This window comes from Plectropomus leopardus, chromosome 12 (genome assembly GCF_026936395.1).
Source record: "Plectropomus leopardus strain MGB_pleo_1.0 chromosome 12, ASM2693639v1, whole genome shotgun sequence".
Taxonomy (NCBI): domain Eukaryota; kingdom Metazoa; phylum Chordata; class Actinopteri; order Perciformes; family Serranidae; genus Plectropomus; species Plectropomus leopardus.
Window position 1 is genome coordinate 33610286 of NC_142187.1, and position 22598 is coordinate 33632883.

At 39.8% G+C, this 22598-nt stretch overlaps 1 protein-coding gene across 1 annotated transcript in view; it reads right to left on the bottom strand.

The window, feature by feature from the left end:
* col6a1 (collagen, type VI, alpha 1) overlaps window positions 1-22598 on the bottom strand; it is a 37515-nt gene that overhangs the window by 13544 nt on the left and 1373 nt on the right. Inside the window, exons 3-25 of the mRNA XM_088085892.1 lie at window positions 20555-20755; window positions 20309-20468; window positions 19647-19760; window positions 19414-19434; window positions 17412-17432; window positions 17270-17314; window positions 17098-17151; window positions 16920-16964; window positions 15540-15566; window positions 15417-15443; window positions 15269-15313; window positions 15100-15153; window positions 13452-13514; window positions 12374-12436; window positions 12231-12284; window positions 12106-12141; window positions 11960-12022; window positions 10684-10746; window positions 6917-6979; window positions 5553-5615; window positions 5379-5429; window positions 5264-5299; window positions 2759-2821 (exon numbers count right to left, since the gene is read on the bottom strand). Coding sequence (XP_087942018.1) covers window positions 2759-2821; window positions 5264-5299; window positions 5379-5429; window positions 5553-5615; window positions 6917-6979; window positions 10684-10746; window positions 11960-12022; window positions 12106-12141; window positions 12231-12284; window positions 12374-12436; window positions 13452-13514; window positions 15100-15153; window positions 15269-15313; window positions 15417-15443; window positions 15540-15566; window positions 16920-16964; window positions 17098-17151; window positions 17270-17314; window positions 17412-17432; window positions 19414-19434; window positions 19647-19760; window positions 20309-20468; window positions 20555-20755 — 1432 coding nt within the window. The remainder of the gene's footprint in view (window positions 1-2758; window positions 2822-5263; window positions 5300-5378; window positions 5430-5552; window positions 5616-6916; window positions 6980-10683; window positions 10747-11959; window positions 12023-12105; window positions 12142-12230; window positions 12285-12373; window positions 12437-13451; window positions 13515-15099; window positions 15154-15268; window positions 15314-15416; window positions 15444-15539; window positions 15567-16919; window positions 16965-17097; window positions 17152-17269; window positions 17315-17411; window positions 17433-19413; window positions 19435-19646; window positions 19761-20308; window positions 20469-20554; window positions 20756-22598) is intronic.

The window sequence follows — 22598 nt, forward strand, 5'->3', positions numbered from 1 at the left end:
AGAAAGACATGGTAATAATGTCAACCACCTGGCCTCTAACACACACACACACACACACACACACACACACACACACAGTTGCTGTTAGCCGTGAATAAGAACACACACGCACGCACACACACGTCCAGATATACACACACGTGGTTCAAATTACTGCACATTCTTAACTTCAAACACTCTGATGTTGAGAACATGGGCCATATCCTCCACTCAAACACACACACACACACACACACACACACACACACACACACACACACACACACACACACACACACACACACACACACACACACCCCGACCTTGAGTGACGACACAGCCAGATGTGACCGTTTGTCGTACCTCGCTGAATGTGTCTATATTATCGTTCCACAGTGTGTTAGGTAACAAGGTAAAAAGGTGAAGGAGTCAGAAGGTCTGTTTCCACCTTCATCTCTCTGACACCCTCCCGTCCGCCCCCCCTGGGCCCTGGGCCCCCTGCCCTGCCCCCCTGCCCCGGTCGAGCCCTCTGGCCAGAGAAAGTCCAGGCATCGACGTACATGCCTGCACAGTGTCGAAAGTATTCAAACAATTTAAATTAGAAGACCCGTCGCTCAAAAATCACAGTGAGGCCGGTGGCTTCAAACGTTCTTCGCCAGTCTGACGTCTCAGGATTTCAATTCGAAATTGGTGACCGTTTCTTCCGACGTGTCGTCCAAAACAGTGAGCAGCCGAATGTAAAACTTGTGGAAACAAACAAGTCACTGTTCAGAGGAGAACAGATAAAATGGCCTGTTAAAAAGAGAAAAAGAGCTGGATGTGTGCCTCCGTGGAAGACTGGAATGTGATGGATTCGGTTTTTTTCCACTGAGACAAAATTTTCATTGTGTATTTTTAGCAGTTAGTCATAGTCGGACCAACCAACAGTAGCAGAGAAGGTTGGTGATATTTTGACATTTTTTGGATAGATTCTTATTTGCTTTCATGCTGAGAGTTAACCCTTTGAAACCTGGATTAATATCACTTTTTTGTGATGCATTTGGACGCCTTTTCTTTTAACCCTAAGAAAATTGATTTCTCTCAAAAATATGGGTTAAAAAAGGCAATGAGCAAATTGCAAGAAATTAGTAGATTTGGAACATTATTTTTAAAAAGCTTGAAAATTATGTGATGAGAGCTATATAAATAATTATTATATATTTTCCTTCAAAATTACTACATTTTTAAGCATTTTTAGAGTCTGTTTCCTTGATTTGTTTTTTTACTTTTACTGTTTTTTCTTTTATTTCTTTTTCTTTTTTTTGCTAATTTTCAGGTAATCTACTCGGACTTTTCACTAATTTCTTACTTATCTTTATCTTATCTTATGTTTAGGTCATTTCTACTTGAGTTGCCCATTGATTTTTTCTGATGTTTTTGAAAGAAATTAGTCAATTTTGCAAAGATTTCGAAGAGTCAAATGAAAATATTGGAACCACAGGGCTGGTTAGCTTAGCCTAGCACTAAAACTGGAACGATGGGAGACAGCTAGTCTGGCTCTGCCCGGCAGAACTCACCAGGCCTCATGCAAGAAACTCTACGAACACATTTTCTCTTATCTTTGCTTGTATCTATGATTTGTTTTTTTGTTAGGACACGCTGATTTTTGGGATTCACCAATGTTTTCTTATTTTTGTTCTTCCCTTAAGAGATAATCTTACAAGTGACCGAGAGTATTCTTACCGAGAAGAAAACAAAAAAACCAGGTTTACAGATTTAACGCAGGCAGAGAATCGCTCACTGAGGTTATGAGATGTTTCCTGTCGGCTGCCGTAACCACTTAACGACCAGCAGAAAACGGAAAAGCCAAACACAGAGGCGACACGGTGAATTATACTTGAAGGGCGAGCAGGCGTCTAATCCCGCTCCGTGCTACAAAACCACGAGTTCTTGATGAGTGGTAAACTGATCCGACACTGTAAATCCAGAGTTTACAACGTGTGACTGAAGGACCGAGGTCAGGGTGCGCCGACGCACGGACCAAAGTACAAACACGTGCAGAAATGTTTACGCCACGAAACATGAACCTTAGAAATGCAATAATTTTAATGTAAACACAACCAACTGAAACCGACAGAGGTTAACGTGTTAAAACGGGCACGCTATGTGGACACGGGTGATCACATATGTACAGTTGCTACGCATGCGCACGCACGCACACACACACACACACACACACACACACACACACACACACACACACACACACACAAAGAATGATGCAGCCTCTTCATCGTTTCTGCTCATTTCCTCGTATCCTTGACAACGACATATACACAGCTGCATCAGCTCAGAGCCCTCCTCCCCAAAGACAGACAGACACACACACACACACACACACACACACACACACACACACACACACACACACACACACACACACACACACACACACACACACACACACACACACACACACACACAGAAAGCATTTCCAGCTGCTGAACAGAAGGAGAGTGTGAGAGCGAAATGGATCGACTTTGGAAAATAAGAGTAAACAATGCGAGGGGCTTACGAAGAAAACCCAAAATGAAAGACAGAAATTAAAAGAAGAAACTTGTTATTATGTATTATTACAAGTGTTAAAAGAGACCAGAGAAATAAAGAAATATGTAAATGCAGACCAGGGAGCGAGACATGTGACTCACATCCTGTCAGCGCGCTCTGCCAAAGAAGGGATTTAAGAAGAAATAAAATGAGATCAAGAGCGAGCAGCAAAAAGGAGCAAAGTAAGACTTACATCAGGGCCTGAATCTCCGATGTCTCCGTCATCGCCTTTGGGTCCAGGAGTTCCCTTACCACCCTGAAGGTCACGTAACAAAAGCCAGAGAGGTCAAGAGGGCACATGAGCGTGAAATATGACTTCACACTGTTGGCAGTCGAGCATGATTCTCATGTAGAAACAGGCAGACCAATTTAATTTAACTTTATTTAAAGGAGAAATTCACCTGCAAAATGACAGTTTGCCTATCAGTTAGTCACCCTGTTACACTGAATTTGTTTGGAAAACTGTTGTTTCTTGCACGAACTGAAGTCACACGAGTCTGTGACTAAAAACAGCTAAACTGTATCAAAACGTCTGTTTACAAACTCTCAGACAACACATGCAATATAATAAAGTCATAAACTCCTATTTGTCACAATTTTTTTGACACTTTTTTATGAGTTGGTATTTTAAATTGCGCCGTTTGAGGGTTAATGGAAACCCGCCTACTGATACAGAAAGAGAAACTAAACACTGATCTCACATAATCAGGATGGTTTTACCAGGCTACCAGTATCAACAATAACCACACAAAATAGTCAAAAATGACTTTATTTAAGGAAAAATCTCCGGCCTCCTTCATGCTGCCAAACTTTGCCTGGGAAAATGTAAACAGAGGCTCTTCTGGTCTGCGTGTTGAAGTTGTGTCATCTGATTTGGCAGAGAATCTAACCGGAGGAGCGACACTAAAAATAACTATAATAGTCAAATCTTCTCCCTGAAGGTCTCATTTGCTCATGTGGTTCATACAGAGACATCAGTATAAAAATGAAACTGTTTCATAACTACTTAAAAACCTGTTCTAGTTGCTTTGTATATATTGTGTAAGTCCATAACATTCATCCATAATATCTCGGTGTCAAAGCCTCTGGAAACGTGCTGAAATAGTACGAATGCACATAGATTTTTGTAGATACTTAACGAGACACTCTACTTTAATATATGAGTGAAAATAAATCTTCCCAAACTATTAAACAGCTCATTTTGAGGTTAACAGCATTTCTCCAGACTGTGTGGGCAGGTGCCGTTTTATTGACGCCTCCTTGGAAACCACCTTTGTCAGCTGTCTCTGGTCTCCATGACGACAGCCATGGAGCAAAGCAGAGTCTGCGTGGTGCAGCTCTGCCTGTTCCAGCCCTCTGACTCTGGCTGCGCTCGTAAATCCACTGACGCTCTGCACTAAAACGAGAGAGCTGCTGTCTGAAGCCTCAGAGCGTTTTTTTTTTCTCCGTGAATTAACAAATGAAATTGTTTCTGATGTTTAGAGCCGATAACGTGACGGGACGCGTACGATAAACTTTATTTCTGATGGCTTGTGTTCTGCAGACCGACATGTTTGATTTCATGAATTTGAGTTTTTGGGAAGTTTGCTGCGAGAGATTATTGGTGATTTTATAAGATGACAAACCAAACAAACACAAAAAGACACATCCAGCATCCCGGGACATGGTCTCTTTGTGTGTGTGTGTGTTTGTTTTTGTTTTGTATGTTTTTTGACGTGTTGTTGTCTGTGGTTGTGATGGACTCCGACTGTTATTGTTGTTGCTGATGTTATGTTTTATGTGTTGTGTCCCCTATTGTTTCCAAAATAAAAAAACAACAAAAAACAAAACCCTGAATGGTTAAGTTAATAACGAATTCACTCTTATCAGCGCGTTGCTGCTCGTTCTCCTCAGACAGAGCGCCCAGAGGCGCTAGCACAAACACTGCATGCTGCACATACTGACATTACAATGTCTGGTAACGTTACATCTAAACTATTGAAAGTTAAATTATATCAACAGCTGACTCTGAATTTTTGAACGTCTTTATCCATATTACGTGATATGGATCGGGGATAACTGCGCCCACATCAGCCCAGCTTCAGGAAACTATAAAACTAAAGTACTTTTATTGACTATAATGTCTGATGATTTTCTATGCTTTTCATCATGCAAGTAAGACCCTAAATTACATGTTAAGAAAGTTTTGGGTGATTTTTAACGAGTAAGATCTAAAAAAAGGTGAAGCGGTATTTTGTTATCGTGCAGACCTGAAATAACAGACCAGCCCGACTCTGACAACTTTAAAATCAAAGCTAAAATGTTCCTTTTTTTATAATGTCTACTCCACACACTAACTTCTTTTAAAGATGGATTTTATATCATTATAAATAATGTTTTTATGTTTGCATCTCTTGTCTGCACTTTTGCTATTACTAATATTGATTTTTATTTTAAAAAATTATTTAGTGATTAATTTTACCTTTTATATCTTACTTTTTTTTATTTTTTTATTGTAAATTTTTATTCTTTATCTTTTTTTTTTATATATTTTATTGCTCTGTAAAACACTTTGAATTACCCTGCTGTATGAAATGTGCTATAAAATAAAACTGCCTTGCCTTAATTTGGGTTCCCAGAGGCTTTAAACACAAATCAGCCCAAAATCTGATTTCTCAGAGAAAACCAAGTTAAAAAAGAGATTTGAAAGATAACTTACAGGCTCCCCCGGGTCTCCACGTTGCCCAGGATAACCCTAAAAAAAGACAAATGTTCAGAATAAACACAGTTACACAGGGCTCAGTGTGTCAAACATGACGTGCATTAACACTCACCTGGAAACCATGACAGCCTGCAGTGCCATTTCCTGCAACACCATCTTCCCCCTGAAATTACGAGAGAAAAACACACTCACAGATCCATGTGACACACAGACCTCGTGACAGCCAATATGATGGATGGCACACATGTGTCTCCCCCCCGTCCCTCTCTCTGTCTCCCACGCTCACCCTCTCCCCCATCAGGCCTCTGTCTCCCGGAGCTCCTTTGATTCCTCTCGGTCCTTTTGGTCCCTGGCGGATGAAATGAAATAACGAGATTAAAAACACATGAAATGTCACATGTGTTTGCTGAAAACATTTGGAAGTTGCCAAGATATTGTTTGTGAACAAAAAAATCAAACGGTTTATGTAACGATCATTTATTACAATCTGCTGCAGGTTTTTGTTGGCCGACTGCCCTGATCGTGTGCTAATGTGTGTTATATACATGATTCATGATAACATCAGCTTTCTGATTGCAGTACAGTAAACTGCGCGTTTTATGGCTTTTGGAGTTGAATCGGTGTTGTTGCAGTTGGAGCTGTAAAGTTGAAGCCGGAGGCTTAAAAATCTTAAATGAATACTCTGATGTTTTTTATGTTCCTTTTTTAATGTAAAGCACATTGGGTTTCTTTGTAATGAAATGTGCTCTAAAAATACAGCTGCCCTGCCTCACTTAACCCCCTCAAATGACCATTTTTATGTCAGTTACGGACCCCGTGTTACAGTGAATTCATGAGGAAAACTTTGTTTTTCTCATTTGCCTCCAACGTGAACAGGAAATCCCAAAACAGAGAAAATTCTTGATGATTTGAAGTCAGCAAAACCATATTAAAACATCTGTTTACGAACTCTCACACAACATCATTACTGAAGCTCGCCGAAGACGCCGAAACACACTGAAGAATCAGTTGTTTTTTAATCAAGTTCTACTTCCAATTTTAAATAAAGGTGTTACTTTCTTCTTCAAGACATTTTCTTCTACTTTGTTTACGCCCTTCACCAAAGAGCACCATCTTTTTTGTACTATTAATAGTTTTAAGAAGCTCTCCTGTTCTGTGACTTTTTATTAATATAATAATATGTGTTATTCTGAAATGACAGTAACAAACCTAATTTATATAGCACCTTTTGTACAAGAAATGCAGCACAAAGTGCTTTATAATAAGGGCTTTATATGCACTGAGTGCCTCACTATGGGCCACTCCACATACTTTTAATTTTGTTACTCAAGTCTTTCTTCTTTAAAGTAAAAGATATGACTACTTCTTCCACTGTTGGATCTAATTAATAATGACCCAACAACCCACATTACAAACTCCTGATTGGTGCATGGAAGTATGTGACATCACTTTTTCCCAACTAAGCCCCACCCACATGAAACACGTGGTCAAATAAAAACACAAATACAAAAACTTTTCATGAGAAATAATCAGAGCATGTGTGTTCATGTATTGCTGATGGTGCAAATCTTATTGAATAAATATGTTTGGGTTTATATGTATGTTAACATATAATACATTTGTGTGTGTGTGTGTGTGTGTTGGACTCACTTCTGGTCCAGGTGGACCCTCGTCTCCTCTGTATCCAGGAGACCCGGCTCTGCCAGGCTCGCCCTGGAAAACAACACCATTAATGACACAATTAAAACACTTCTCTGGAAACAACCACACAAAGCACACCTAAAAACACCTGGCAACGGGCTTTGACAACATTTTGAACAAACACAACACAGAAACAAAGTCCTGATGCAGGTTTGGCCATTTTTAACAGTTTTTTAATTGCTTGCATTCTTATTCTTACTCTGAAATAAATTCACTGCTGCACTTTCTTATAACTTTTGCGCACCATTTTTTGAAAGTTAAAGAAGATATTTTCATTTTGACAAAATTTAAGACATTTACTCTCTAATATTGATGCAGTTAAAGGTGCAAATTGATGCATAAAAATTCACCAGAATACAGGAAATCAAGTGTATTTCTAGCAGAGAAACTCCAACCGATCATTTCATACTCTTTTACGACATCCCATTCTGAATCCATAGGCATTAATATGGAGTTGCTCCTCCCCTTGCAGCTAAAACAGCTTCCACTCTCCTGGGAAGGCTTTCTACAAGATTTTGGAGTAAGTCTGTGGAATTTTTTGCCCATTCATCCAGATTTGATACACCTGTGGCAAAAGGACTGAATGAAACACCTGAATTTAGTGATTAAGAGTTGTGTCCCAATACTTTTGTCCATATAGTGTATGTGCCCCCCATTAATGTTAAGCCTTGACAGCAGCGATCAGATAGACTTATGTATATCAGCGCAGTAGATCTTTAGTTTTTGCATGGTGATGCGTTTGTTTGCATGTCTGTCTAAGCACCATGTTTTTTTAAATAAAGATATGACAATAGTTATTGTCAGCAGTCAACAACTACAGCTCCCATGAGTCTTTAGCACAGACAAACTGTTTAAATCTGACAGTTGATGACTTGTGTCAAACTAAAGACTTACTATGGGGCTGAAAATGTGTTTTTTTTACTGCCCTCTCTGGTTGGCAGTTTTAACGACAGCTGGACCACACCAGCAGTCAAAGGTCCAAATGAACCGCACCCAACAGTGACGTCACCCGAGCGCCACTCAGGAATGTGACTTTCCAGATTTATCGGGAATTCCGGATATATGTGACCTTTGTGAATCATGGAAATCCATAAAGCCAGGGCGTGAGCTGCACGAGTGAGACAATCTGAGGACATTTATAGGCTGCACTGTGGGTAACCTGGCAGTAAGAGTGTGCAGCATTGTTTGGAGTAAATGTATTTAATGTTTAAATTGCACAGATAAGTGAAACTATATAGTTACCTGTGCCTAAAGCCCCAGCAGGTTGGTTAATGTCGGTTAACGGTCGGCACAAAGACCGGCCGTGCGAGGACACGGTTAAGTGCTGAAGTTTGCTTTGCACAAAGTGCAAACAGTACTCCTTCCAAACCTCCAAAGCTGTCAGATTTACACACCGTATCGTGTCCATTTTACACCAAATTTATAGAAATGGAAAACAAGGCGTTGTTGTAGTTAATAGAAGGAGTTAAGTTTTGGTTTGGCGCTAATTCCTCGCAAACAACAGCTGCGCCCAGCTGCTGCGTGCAGCACCTCAGTCCTGTCCTGAAGTCACACTGTTGAAATGGAACAAATCACTTTGGACGAAGATGTAAACAGAAAAGTTTTAGAGTTCCAGGAGGCCATTTATTGAAAACTTTCGCTCAAGGTTTACTGTTTGCCCCATTTCCAGAGTCTGCTGATCTGGACTAAAGCAGAACCAGATCCATCTATGGCCTGAAAGCACAGAGTCGAAATTTTATTTTTATATACAACCCAGATTCCAAAACATCTGGGACATCATGTAAAACGTAGGTGAAAACCGAATGCAAAGATTTGTAAATTCTTTTCAAAGCACAGTGGGGGAAATACGTAACCAACACGTACAATTTTTCATTGAAACATATTTCAAATGCAGCTTTTCATGTGAAATTCAGAGCAGACATTCATATTAACCTAATAAATCTGCACTGATAAAAGAAACTGGAACATTTCCATGTGTAAAAATGATATGCAATAAAGTGGAATGACAAAGGAAAAACTTATTGAACACTGGAAAATTATCAATAGTTTGAAAAGCATTTTTCTGCATTTTCCAGTTTCAAGATGCTTCTGGTATGAAGAAACTAATCTTCAGATGGGATTTTTGGCCCTTTTTCCACACGGATGGTCTTTAAATCATGAAGATTTTTGGGTGCACTCCTGTCAATCTTGGGAAAGAATTTCACTTTCAAGAGATCAACAATTATTGTCCTCAGTTCCCAAATGCTTGTTGTAAAAGAAAAGGTGATGTAAGAAAGTGGTAAACATGCTTCAGTCCAAACTTTTTAAAATGTGTTGCAAACATCAAATTCAGGCTCAGATACACTGCATATTGACCAGTGATGCACAATAATGATTCCACCGATATGATAAACCGATAATTTCCTCCTACATCTCCTCTGCCAAGGGCCGCCCTGGACAGTATATTTCCTGCTTGTTCACTGATGATCTAAATAAGTCGCTAAATGTATCTCCTGTTGCGTTTTTTAAAACAACGCCGCTGAGAGGGTCCGAAAAGCCGCTAAATAGCGATTAAGTTGGCACGTTAGTAGTCCTCTCCTCCGTCACCCTGATCACCCTGAAATCGTACTTAGTCACATTTCTTAAAGCTGGACTAACACACCTAGATAATGCGGTTGAGGGTCAATTTAGTTTTTCATGTTGACGCTGTAACCGGACCTGAACTGGCTCAGGCGTTCTGTGTTTGCTCACGGCACTGGGCTTTAACCCGGAAGTCAAACAGCATAAAAAAACACACAGAAAAAGCCAGATGACATAACCAGACAAAGGTAGGAGTACTTTAAAAATGTACAGCACCAAAAAGTTACCCATGTTTTCACCTTTCAACATGCAGTCCATTTGCAGCTTGCTAACATGTCTGGTGTGTGACACAAAAGGTCAACCAGAGGAAGGTCCGATAGCAACTAGCTGAAAGGGGGCATGTCTCCACCTTTGGCAGGAGTCGGACAAATTTCTGCCAATCTGTGCAAGTAAACGTACTGAGTGTTATGTGCTGTTCAGTTCTGTATAGTAACACACTATGGTTTGTTTAATAAATGCAAATGATGTGATGCACATTACTGCATGCACAGTTTTTCCCTGAGTGTGTGAGGTCGGCCCAGCATGTCAGTTATTCCACGTTTTCTGTACTATTCGGTTATTTACTGTTCATTCAGCTCTGATGAGGAGAGGAGGGGAAAAGCAGCAGAAAAGCACAAAAGAGCCATTGAAAGTTCTGACATCACGAAGGTTACCACAACTAACGCTTGTAACGTATTATTATTATTACACTGCCTGGTGCCTTATTAAGAAAACCATATTGAGGCTTTGGCTCAGCCGGACGGAGAGAAGAACTGAGTCAGAGGGGAAAGAGTGAGTGTCGATGTTCCCGGGAGGAGAACAGAAGACTGAGAGAGGGGAGACGGAGGAGTGGGCAGCAGCCAGGTTCGCCTCTGTTTAAGCTCCTGCCCAAATGCACGCCCCCGCAGCATGAAATATTGATGCACAAGTGCTCACATGTGCACGCGCTCCTCCCCGACTGGAAAGAAAAGGATGCTGCCAGAGAAAAGTGGGTGGTTCATACTCCTGAAAGTCTACACAACAGGCTAACGAACAGTGGTACAGTAGCTGTGTGTGTGTGTGTGTGTGTGTGTGTGTGTGTGTGTGTGTGTGTGTGTGTGTGATTGTGTTTGTCTCACAGGGTCTCCGTTGGGGCCAGTTGAGCCCTCCCTCCCCTGCTCTCCACGGGGTCCTGGCTCCCCCTGGCAAGGAAAAGAACAAAAGTATGAAGCTAAAGACGTTCAAGACAGTAACAATAGACAAGTGAAGCAGACAGAGCCAAGTTTTAAACAAAGTTAGAGCAGCAGGACAAACTTTATGAAAACAGTAATCCAGTGATGCTCAAGTTACGGCCCGCAGGCCAAATCCGGCCCCCTGATAGGGTGGTCCACAATTTTCTATTTATAATTTTTTAAAAAGCGATTTACACTGGGAATTGTTATTGTACTTTTAGTATACATAAGGTGCAGGGTAGAGAGAAATGTCCTAAACTCCTAGACATGTCCTAAAATCCTAGAAACGTCCTAAAATTTGAAAAGTTTGCTAAAATCCTACAAGCATCCTAAAATCTGAGAAATGTCCTAAAATCTTAGAAACCTCAAGTCCTAGACACGTTTAAAATCCTAGAAATGTCCTAAAATCTAACAAATGTCCTAAAATCCGAGCAACATCCTGAAATCTGAGAAACATCCTAAAATCCTACAATTGTCCCAACATCCTAGAAATGTCCTAAAATCCAAGAAACGTCCCAAAATCTTCAAAACATCCTGAAGTCCCAGAAATGTTCTAAAATCTTAGAAACCTACTTAAGTCCCAGCAGACATGTTTAGAAGTCAAGAAATGTCCAAAAATCTGAGAAATGTCCTAAAATCTAACAAATGTCCTAAAATCCGAGCAACATCCTGAATTCTGAGAAACATCCTAAAATCCTACAATTGTCCCAACATCCTAGAAATGTCCTAAAATACAAGAAACATCCCACAATCTTCAAAACATCCTAAAGTCTGAGAAATGTTTTAAAATCTGAAAATGTTCTAAAATCCTAGAAACGTACTTAAGTCCCAGCAGACATGTTTAAAAGCCAAGAAATGTCCTAAATTCAGAGAAACATCCTGAAATCCTCAAAGCATCCTAAAGTCCTAAAAACATCCTAAAGTCCTAAAAACATCCTAAAATCCTAGAAATGTTGTTAAATTTAAAAACATGTATGTGACTGCTGCCACCGGCCTCAGGTCATGTGGCAAAAGTGGCTTTTAGCCAAAGCGGGTCGAGTATCCCTGCAGTATTACATTACGGTCGGTGCGGTTGCAGCTGACTCAACAGCCAAACAGAATTTCCCATGAATTTCTGAGGAGGAGGTGCTGAAATGAGACAGACCCTGAGGGACTCCTCTTCATCATCCTTATCATCACTCACCGGCTCTCCTCTCGGTCCTCTGTTTCCGCGGGATCCTTGCTCGCCCTTCTCTCCGATCTTTCCCTGCAAAGGGTTTGAAAAAGGTCAACACAGACTCCCGCAGCTGCCGCACGCATTTATTAAAAGTCAGTATTGATCGTATTTACTCCTTCGCCGGGATTTCCATCCTGTCCTGGTGGGCCCTGAAACACACACACACACAAAGCAGGATGTTAGACAGGCTGTTAGAGATCGCAGAGTTTCTGGTGTAGTCAGAGGCTTCGTCGCTTACATCATCACCGCGCTCTCCTTTGTCCCCGTTGTTTCCGCGAGGGCCCCGCTCACCCTGTCACAACACAGATACAAAACATGAGTCATATTTCCTGCTTCGCGTGATACACATGATCTGTCATCGTTCTGTTTGCGCTGATTTACCTGAGGTCCCAGTGGGCCGTAGTTTCCAGGCCTTCCAGGAAGGCCGTCTGTCCCAGGATCTCCCTAAAACAAGCACGAGTTATTACAAAACACGGTTAAACGACTTGAAATCTTCAGGAGAATAAGTGTTTTTATCATATCTGTGTGCTGCACCAGGGGCAGCTGCCAAAAGCAGCCACGTGTGGACTGATAACAGGTGAGGTGTTACTATCAGTGTGTGTGCTTGAATGTTTATGTGTATATTTACTGAAAAACATATAAATAAAATGTTGTTGTTTTTTTAAAGTAGTCATGTATGTTGTTTGTCATTTATGTTCTGTCAGTGTCGGAGATGCCTTCATCAGGGCGAGGTTTAGTCTCCCCAAAGGTAGCCCTCATAGATACATATTGTTTTTGTTACTGGTTTGTTAAACATGCTATAACCCCGGATGTCATGTCAATGTGTCTTCTGTTTTCTTTTTCTGTGATTTATGGTGATAATGGAGGAGAAATTAATCTAATGTTGTCTTAATGTATCGTATGTATTTGTGTTGGACTACTGTCTGCAAGGCAAATAGCCCCTCCGGGACATTAAAGGTCCCATATCATGCTCATTTTTCAGGTTCATGCTAATATTTTGGGTTTCTACTAGAACATGCTTGCATACTTTAATGTTAAAAAATACATTATTTTCCTCATACTGTCTGCTTGAATTTGCCCTCTGGCTGAAACGCTCTGTTTCAGCGCCTGTCTCTTTAAGTCCCCCTCCACTGAAAAAGCCCAGTCTGCTCTGATCGGTCCCAGTCGCTCTCTGCGCTCTGCAGTCATTGCACCTGTGACTACATGACTGTAACTACACTGTAGCAGCACTTTCTACCTTTCTATTGTATATTTGTGACATCACAACTTCACAAAAGTCCCAATGGCTTGTTTTATGTCACATTTTCCGTATATGTTGTGAGCATTTTTCTGTAGACTGAACATTCAGATACTTTCACAGTATTTGTATAACTCATGTACCTGCTTTATAGTGAAAAGAATTACATCGAAATCTGACTTTTTTTTACAATATGGGAGCTTTAAAGTTCTTGAATCTTACTTTTCCTCCCTTCAGTCCATAAGAACCTGGGTCTCCCTTTGGTCCCGGCTTTCCCTGCAGACCCTGGAAGCAGAAAACACAGAGACAATCTCAGTACATGATCACAAGCAGCTGAAGCCACAACACTCAATCTCTGAGCCCGTCGTGCATGCGTGTGGATTTATACATGTGTGTTTTGTTTACAACGTGACTATATGGCTTCATTTAAACAATGTGACAGCAGAGAATGTAAACGCAGCGGTGATTGAGAGCCGAGGGCCTCAGTCTGCCTCAGACGCAGGCAACTGATGTTGGTCAGGGCCGCACCGGGGGTGGCATTCCTAAATATGCAACTGTGGCTAATGGCTAATGTGTAAACAATGTGGCTGAGCCTCAGGCAGATACGGAAATGGCCTGTTTGAGCATGTGTGTCTGTTCAAGAGTGAGATAAAGGGATAGTTCAGATTTTTTCAAGTGGGGTTGTTTGAGGGACTTTTCCATAATCAGTTGGCACGCCCCCATTTTGGAGAAGCACACAGGAGTACTGCTACAGACGCCAAGAAATGTACTGCTGTGGACGGGGGCGGCAGCAAATGTAGTTTAGCCACTAAAGCGGCCACTATTTTGAGAATATTTTTATTGCCTTACCTTGCAGCCGAAAAGCCTTTTCAAGATTTGTTTTATTGTCATTTCTCCGTGTTTGCATGCACAGAATGAAATGAAATACTGTTTCTCACCAGCTCCTTTTAGAGCATTTAAAGAGACAGTTTTGTACGTTAAGAAAGCAGTAATAAATATTCCAAAAACACACAAAATGCAAAATCCAAAAAGACACAAAATTGAACAGCAAGCCAACAAACATTTAAAACGACGGAAATAACCTTCCAAACCAGTAGATGGCGGTTGTCTGCAATCATTCAAATAGGAAAGACTGCAAGCCCCCAGGAAGTGCGCCAGACGTTGATGCAAAATTTACATAGTGGCCGAAAGTGGAATTACACCTTTCGAGTCGGTCATGTGATGCAGACTGGCCCAGAAAGACTTCAGGCATCAGGAAATGACAAATCAGTAAATAATTGTTTGTGAGTGTCAAAATCCCCTCGAAACTTCTTTTATCTGTTGTCTCTTCAACAAACGGCTGAAGTGAGACCCAAACAGCTGACCTGCAGCGTAAAACAGTGTGTGGCACAGTTGCACTTATGTATAGGAATACAGAGTTTCAACAGTTGAGAAAACGTAACCGTTAAAATATTCAAAATATAGCACACATTTAAACTGATATTAATTTTTTTTTAGGTGGCCAAGAAGACATTTTGCTGCTGCCTCATCCACAGCAGTATGCTGTTTAGCCTTCATGTCGGTACTCGTTTCTGTTTCTCCAAATCTACTGTAGGTAATGCACTGGCTTTGGATGAATACCCCATAAAACCCCACTTAAAAAAACTATCCCTTTAAGACACCAAAAAAGAAACTGTGTGTCCTAACATCTGTGTATTTGCAATCCTTGAACCTGATGTCATCGTCAGAGTGTGTTAACGTCTGGTGATTGGTTACCATCTGGTTGTGATTCAAACTGTTTGTAATATGTGACACAAGTGTGAGCGGAGTCAAGGCCAAAAAGTAAGACCCCAACAGTGGGATTATTCTGAGATTAAGATATATGACTCACATCTGATCCGGGAGATCCTTTACAGCCGGGAAGACCGGCGTAACCATCTTCACCCTGAAGAGGAAAACCAGAGACACAGTATCTTCAAACAACTTTATCAAAATCAACAACAGAAACGCAGCCAGATATCCACAGCTGTTATGTTTGGATGTTCGTGTCTGTAACTAACCTTGCGTCCATCAGTTCCATCATTTCCTCTATGACCTTTGTCTCCCTGGGAATCAGCGAGACAAAATAAAAAGAGAATAATTTAGCTTTCAGAGCGACTGCAGAGAGGACAGCATCCATCTGAAGATCAGCTGTCAGGTAGAGCTCACCTTGTAGCCTTTGTGTCCTCTTTCACCCTGCAGGAAACACGCACAGCATCAGTCCGATATGAATTATACAACACAGATATCCTGGAACATTTACTGAATCGTGTTTTTGTGTTTTGACAGTACCTTTTCTCCTCTGCCTCCACGGTCTCCCTGCAAACAGACATGAAAAATGATCAGAACAACTGCACAATTAAAATACCTCAGGTTCACAAATGATTCCTCCCATGAAATTCCTGTTTTTCAGTTTGTATCTCAGTCCTGAACATTTATATTTGATGTGATTTGATGTTAAAAAAAGAAAACAGATAAATTATTATACAAACAAGCAGACAGAAAAAAAATACTTACGATGAAAAACACAGAGAAAATATATAGTCAAACACATGACGACTTGGTTTACATATTAAACTAAAAGAAGTGAGAAGAAATACAAACTTATTAAATCCCACCCACAGTTTTAAAGATTTCTACCCAACGCTGGCATACAAGACATAGTGATGAGTGAGGCGCTTGCAATTGGTAATGAATCTCGCTGCACCACGATAAACGTTTCTTTTTGGGTCAAATGGAAATGGCAACAGGTATTTATTATTTCAGCCATCTGCTGTTAATCAGAACGATAATTTTTATGACCTGTCTTGCCCGATCCACGATGCCCACAGATGTAACTGTAATCTGTAGCTGCAGACAAACCCTCCAACAAAGCAGGACTGGACTGCAAATGACCTATCGCTAAGTCTCGCCCTCCAACGCCACGATCACTTCACATTTCGAGCAGCTACACAATGCACTCGGAAATTTTGATTTTCCTGAGGTTTTATTTAAATTTATGCAGTTATAGCTTAAAAAATGGTCAAACTAGGTGCATGGGGTAAATGCAACACTGATTGGAGGTATCCTGAGAGGCTAGAAAATGGAGTTTATTTTATCCCGTTCCCTAAACCTCACATAGACAGAGCACCATGTTTCCTTTGGATTAAGCTCTGATAAAGATAAACAAACAAGGATGTCTACATTTGTTCCAAGTTAAAGCAGCATAGTGTTCACAAAATCTGCTGCAAAGTACATATAACGTCATATATTTTGTCGGCAACATCACGTATAACATCACCTTGCAGCAAACTTTGCTAAGTAAAGTTAGCTTAAGTAAGCTAACACATAAGAAGCTAATGCTACCAAGCCATAATGTTAGCGGCTGTTAGCTTAAGTAAGCTAACAGCTGCTAACATTATGTTATTTGTTCAAGTTAGGATTTTTGTTATTTGACAATTGAGCATCAGTGTTCAGTGTAGCAAAAGGCTGTGGTTAAAGTCCATCCAAGTGAAAACCATTAACTTAGCTGTAAAGTTACAAGGAAAGCGAAGGCTGGTGAATGCTAACACATGGCAAAGTGACGACCCTTTTGATGGCTCGTGTGAAATAATGGACTATCTTATGAACAACAGGCAAAACACCAAATAATGAGCCACACAGCATGTGCCTATAAAATTAAGTGCACTCTACCTTCATTCCACTGTAACCAACGGGACCAGGATCTCCAACGCTGCCCTGTATCACAGAAAGAGAAATATTACATCAGAAAAACTCAAAAATCAGGCCTGCATGACAAATCCAAAGACATGTAATGGTGTCCTTTTGCACGTGTTCGTAGTTGGGGTGGACGATGGTAGATGTCACCTACTATGTCACCGACATCTCCTTTCTCTCCTGGCATTCCTGGTCTTCCTGTTTCTCCCTGTACAAAAGGTAAAAAATACGAGATAAAGTAAAGTTCTGTATATTTGTGCATTTTCCTTACAACCATCTTTGGTGCAACTGAATGCATTTGGTATTTTTATAATTTATCATCATACCTTGGCCCCAAAATCTCCATCTTTTCCTGGAGGTCCTCCTGGAGCCTGCAGACAAAATGACAATAAAAGTGAAAACACTGCTCAAAAAACAAAGTCGAAGGAGAATTTATGTTGGCAATCAGATAATAAATGGCGTACTTACGTGGCAGTCAAAAGAGCAACACTGGAAAAAAAAGAAAAGAAAGATTATGAACACGTTGAAGCAGGAAAAGTGTCTCTATATATGCAGACGATTAGTGACTGTTCTTGATCAATTTAAGAAGATATGACTCTGTGTTTTATGGTCTGATCAAAAGTACCTTAACCAAAACCTCCGTCCAGCACATTATAGATAAAGGAAATCCTTAATTTTGTCAAACTGAAAAAAATTTGCTGCACTCCCTGAGGACATTTTTCATGATGTGGATGTGAATGACTGACCGTGTATTTTAGTAACATTTAGCTATAATGTGACCAAGAACTGTTATGTTATGTTTTAGTATTTAATGTTATCTTTATCATCATACACATGTATTTACATGTTTTTTGTATTTTTATTATTATTTTTTTAAACTCTTGGTCTGTGCGCTGGTTTGGTTTGTAGTATTTGTCCTTGGTTTTGCACTATTTTATTCACTACTGTATATTAATATTACTGTGTTTCCTATTTGTCCTATTTAAAAAATCTCGATGAACAGATTGTGGGAGGAAAAAGTAACTTAGTTGTCGAACGACAGATGAGCTGGGTAATATGCAATATTGAATTATAGAATAAATGTAATTGTTATATGTAATACTTACTGAAAAAAAGATATTGAATAAAATTACAGCTGCTGATCCAAATGTTGCTGATTACAAAGAGGAATATTTTTATTTTGATAAAAAGTTTATATTTAAACAATGATATCTATTCTGTTGCTTTGCATCTTTTCGTATCGCAGGAATATCTTCTTTTGGCATATTTGTGGACAACATAGCTCAGCAAAGCTGGTCAATACAAATCTGAGTGCGACACCATCTAACTGCTGTGATTTTGTTGTACAAAAAAGAAGTTCAGTTTCCTGTAGCCGTCCTGCCTGACCGCTCCTTGTTTCCTGAGTTCCTGAGAGTTTACACAGCAGTGGAGAGCAACAGCAACAAGACGAAATACTGAGACATTCCTCGCTACATTTTTTAAAGATTAACTGCACTTAATAAACAACTCTAGTAGCCAAAAAGAAAGAAGCTCTTTTTCGTGGAAAAATCCTGGTTTGTAAACATTTTTAAACCATGCCTCCTCGCTAGAATAATTTGTCTGAATTCAAGCTGCATCAGCAAAAACTCGCCATAAACAGTTTTACTGATGTTGATGTTTCAGTTTATACAAACACTTTTTAGCCGCATTGTCCAGCAGCTCTAAAAATCCCTTCTTTCGGATCTGCAGTACACTTACTGGATGTGCGATCATTTACTACGTACCTACAGGTTTGGGCAGTAGTGGATAACATGCGATTGAAATTAGATAACACATGAGATCACATGAAAAACCATAATTAGGCCAGATTACATTTGAAAAAATGTCAAATTGGATTAGCTACTTTGACAGGGATTTCTTGATGATATTTTAGATGAAGTCTTTATGAAATCACAAAAAATAAATAAATAAAGTAGAATAAAATGACATTAGAATAATAATAATAACTATCATTCCTGACGCTGGTGTTATTTTGCTGAATATGCAAAGTAAGGCTCCATTATATGCAAAAAAAGTCACATTGTAATTATTTTGACAATTATTTGTTGCAGGTCAAATATGTGTTGCGGTTTTAGTAGGAATGGTAAATTTTTGCATTTAATTTTCTCAGCAGAAAAAAATATAAAAGTATGACAATGGTATTTTTGCTTGGGTCTGTACCAAATAAACATGTTTCATTACATCTGAAATATAACTCGTAGCATAATGCACAGTTTTTTATTCATAACCGTATGCTCTGATGCATCTACCTCATTCAAATTTTCGAAGCTCCTGCAATTCGGATATTGCTCTTGGCCATATTGCAGTTTTGATAATATTTCAAATAATTTAGTGCTGAAATGTTTGTAGCTGCAGCCACATTTTAGTATAAAGTGCAATATGTTTGTGTAAACATGTATGTGCAGAAAAAATCCTTTTAGAGATTTCTTACCGCATCCTTTGTCTCATTTGTCTGAAAGAAAATGAAAGAAAACAGACCGTTAGTTCAAAATCTAACTCCTGAGAGGAGAGGAGAGGAGAGGAGAGGAGAGGAGAGGAGGAGAGGAGAGGAGTAGAGGAGAGGAGAGGAGAGGAGAGGAGAGGAGAGGAGAGGAGAGGAGAGGAGAGGAGAGGAGAGGAGAGGAGAGGAGGAGAGGAGAGGAGGAGAGGAGAGGAGGTACATACGATCATGTCAATGATGGTTCGAATGGTTCCCATCTTGGTGGATCTGGAGTCGTCTGCAGCAGTGAAGTTCTGTCTGTAGCTCTGGTCCGTGGCGATGAGTGACAGTCTGGTGTCCTGGTGAAACAGAAAACACACAAACATCATCACCAAACACCTTAAAACATCACCTTCAGTATGTTTCCTGGTAAATACCTGCACGAGACGGAGTAAGAACAATGAATCTAAAAGATAATTTTGGTGATGTTTTGGGTTTATCGGACCCCAAATAGCTTCTGTCAGTGTTGTTGTTCATCCTCCTGATGTTGGACACAACAAATATCATCTACAGTTAGATTTACATTCAAAACAAAAGGTTTGATGAATTAAAAATGACTGGATTAAGAGAGAGAGAAAACACACAGCTGCAGAAATCTGCACGTGAAATAATCCGAAATGTGCGAACCATTACTCTCACTGAGAAACTGGTTGAGAAAAAATAAGTTTTCAAAATAACATTTATTCCTTTCATTCTGGGGTAAGGATTGGGTTCACGTGTCTAATTGTGGGGAATTTATTATGCTCATTAAGGTCTTTAAGAAAAAGTACTAGTGTGTGTGTGTGTGTGTGTGTGTGTGTGTGTGTGTGTGTGTGTGTGTGTGTGTGTGTGTGTGTGTGTGTTGTACCTCCTGATCAGGTGAGATGGCGACGGCGAACACTTTGACTCCATGTTGCCTGGCTTCGTTGGCGGCCTCCTGCACGCCTCCACACGGCTCTTTGTAACCAGTGATAGGATGACCGTCAGTCACGACCACGATGTACTTGTTCTCGTGGTAGTGGGAGCCCCTGCAGCAGGCGGACACACGAACACACGTGATGTCACTCTTCTTTTACCTGATCCACTAAAGTGTGTTTTTGTGTGTTATTATTACCCGACGAGCAGCTCGGCGAGGCCACTCTTGATGGCACAGTCAGTGTAGGTGCCCTTTCCGATGTAGTCGATGGCCCTGATTTTGGCCTTCAGGGCCGAGCGGCCGGTCCGCATGTCGGTCAGCTCTTGGACAAGTTTGACATCGTCACTGTAGTGCAGAGCGCCTGAGTTCCACGTCAGCGTGCGGTCACATCGGTGGCGCCTGGATGAATACAGGTGTTAGGCAGAGAAATCTAAAAGTAAAACTATCAAGCAAACGTGATGTTAACATGCGACATGGTACAGACAGGCAGTGGTGGAATGTAACTACGCACATTTACTCAAATGCTTTACTTAAATTAATAATAATGAAGATTTTCATTAATGTCTGTTTCGCTTTGAAACCTGAGTGAATTGGGTTTATTTTCTTTTTTTAAAACATGAGAAAAAAAAAGAAAATGATCAACTTGGCAAGAAATGTCCCACAAATTATGAGAAAATAGTAAAAGGTGACAAGAAAACGGCCTGAAAATGTGTTTTTGCCAAGGGGGGAGGATTATTAGACAATTACAGAAAATAACTGAATAAAAGGAGAAAATGTCCAGAAAATTATATTTATGGTTATTATAATATATTTAAAACTTTGCTATTATAGTTATTTTCTTGTTTGTTTTTGATTTTAACTTTTCAGTTTTTTATTCCTTTGTTTTCAGCTAATTTTCTTGTAACTTTTTACTCATTTCTTTTAAATTTTTGAGCCACGTCTTGTTAAATTGCCAATTGAGTAGCTCAGATTTCAAAGGGTTAAGTCACTATCAATCACTGAATGAGGCAATAAAACGGTGATTGACCCTCTGGCCCATCGATGAAAGTTCTTCATTTGAATTCTTATAAATGTTATAAGCTTACATCACACAGACACTGTTTGGATCTCTTTGGAGTGAAATTCAGAAAACACACCTGCAATACCATTTACTGCCACAGGTGTCGCCAAAGACAACAAAACGTACAAAACAGCTTTGAGATTGTAACTTTAAAGGAATACTTCATACGAAAAAAATTTACATTTTTGTATCAGTTACTTAATTCATAATAATAACTTTTTCCTCACATGCTTCAACAGTAAACGGAGAATCAAAAAACAAAACAAAAGAGAGAATAATCTTCTTGAATTGAAGTCACCGGGGTCCACGTTTAACAACAGCAAAAAAACGTCTATATGCAAACTCACATACAACTCCTATAATATAATTCAGGTCTCAGTTATCCAGTCGTATGATCAGTACTTCCCAAAAACAAACATTTTTGCAAAAAGTTACAATATAAAACCCTCGGCAAACTACCTGCAGGTGGAGGTTCAACTGCAGAGTTCAACTGCACGTGCGAGCCTGGTACGCTATTCAGCCGTGCTGTTCGTGCTGACGTGTTTCAAATCCTAACGTTTTAGTAAAAATGTTGTGTTTGGGGAGTACTGAGCACACGATTGCATAAATGATACTTAGATTAAACTGCAGAAGTTGTGTGGGAGTTTGTAAACAAACGTTTTGATACAGTTTTGCTGCTGTTGAAGTCAAACCCATCGTGAGTTCAACTTATAATGAACGTTTGTTTTGTTTTTGGTTTTTTTTTTGATTCTGCATTCACTGTGAAGGCATACTAGAACAACAAAATCTTTAAAAAAAATTCATGGTAACACTTCTTGACTAACTGATTTATAAATGGTCAATTTGTGGGTGAAGTACTCCTATAAATACAGCTTTGTGGTCACTCTACTTTGAGTATTTCTATTTTATGCTACTTAACACTTTGACTCAGAGACTCAGAGGCAAATATTTTAAATTTTATCAGACAGCTTCATTTAGAAATTATTATGCAGGATTGATTTTTCGCACAAAACCTGCGTTGGCCAAATAAAATATGATGCATTAGTTCACATCAAACTAACCAAAAGGAAATGAAGTAGTTGAATCAATATAATAATAAAGTATCGTCATATTAGGACACCTACAGGGACAATTCAGCTGCATCAAGAAAACCTTTTTTGCAGGTAAAAATCTGTACTTTTA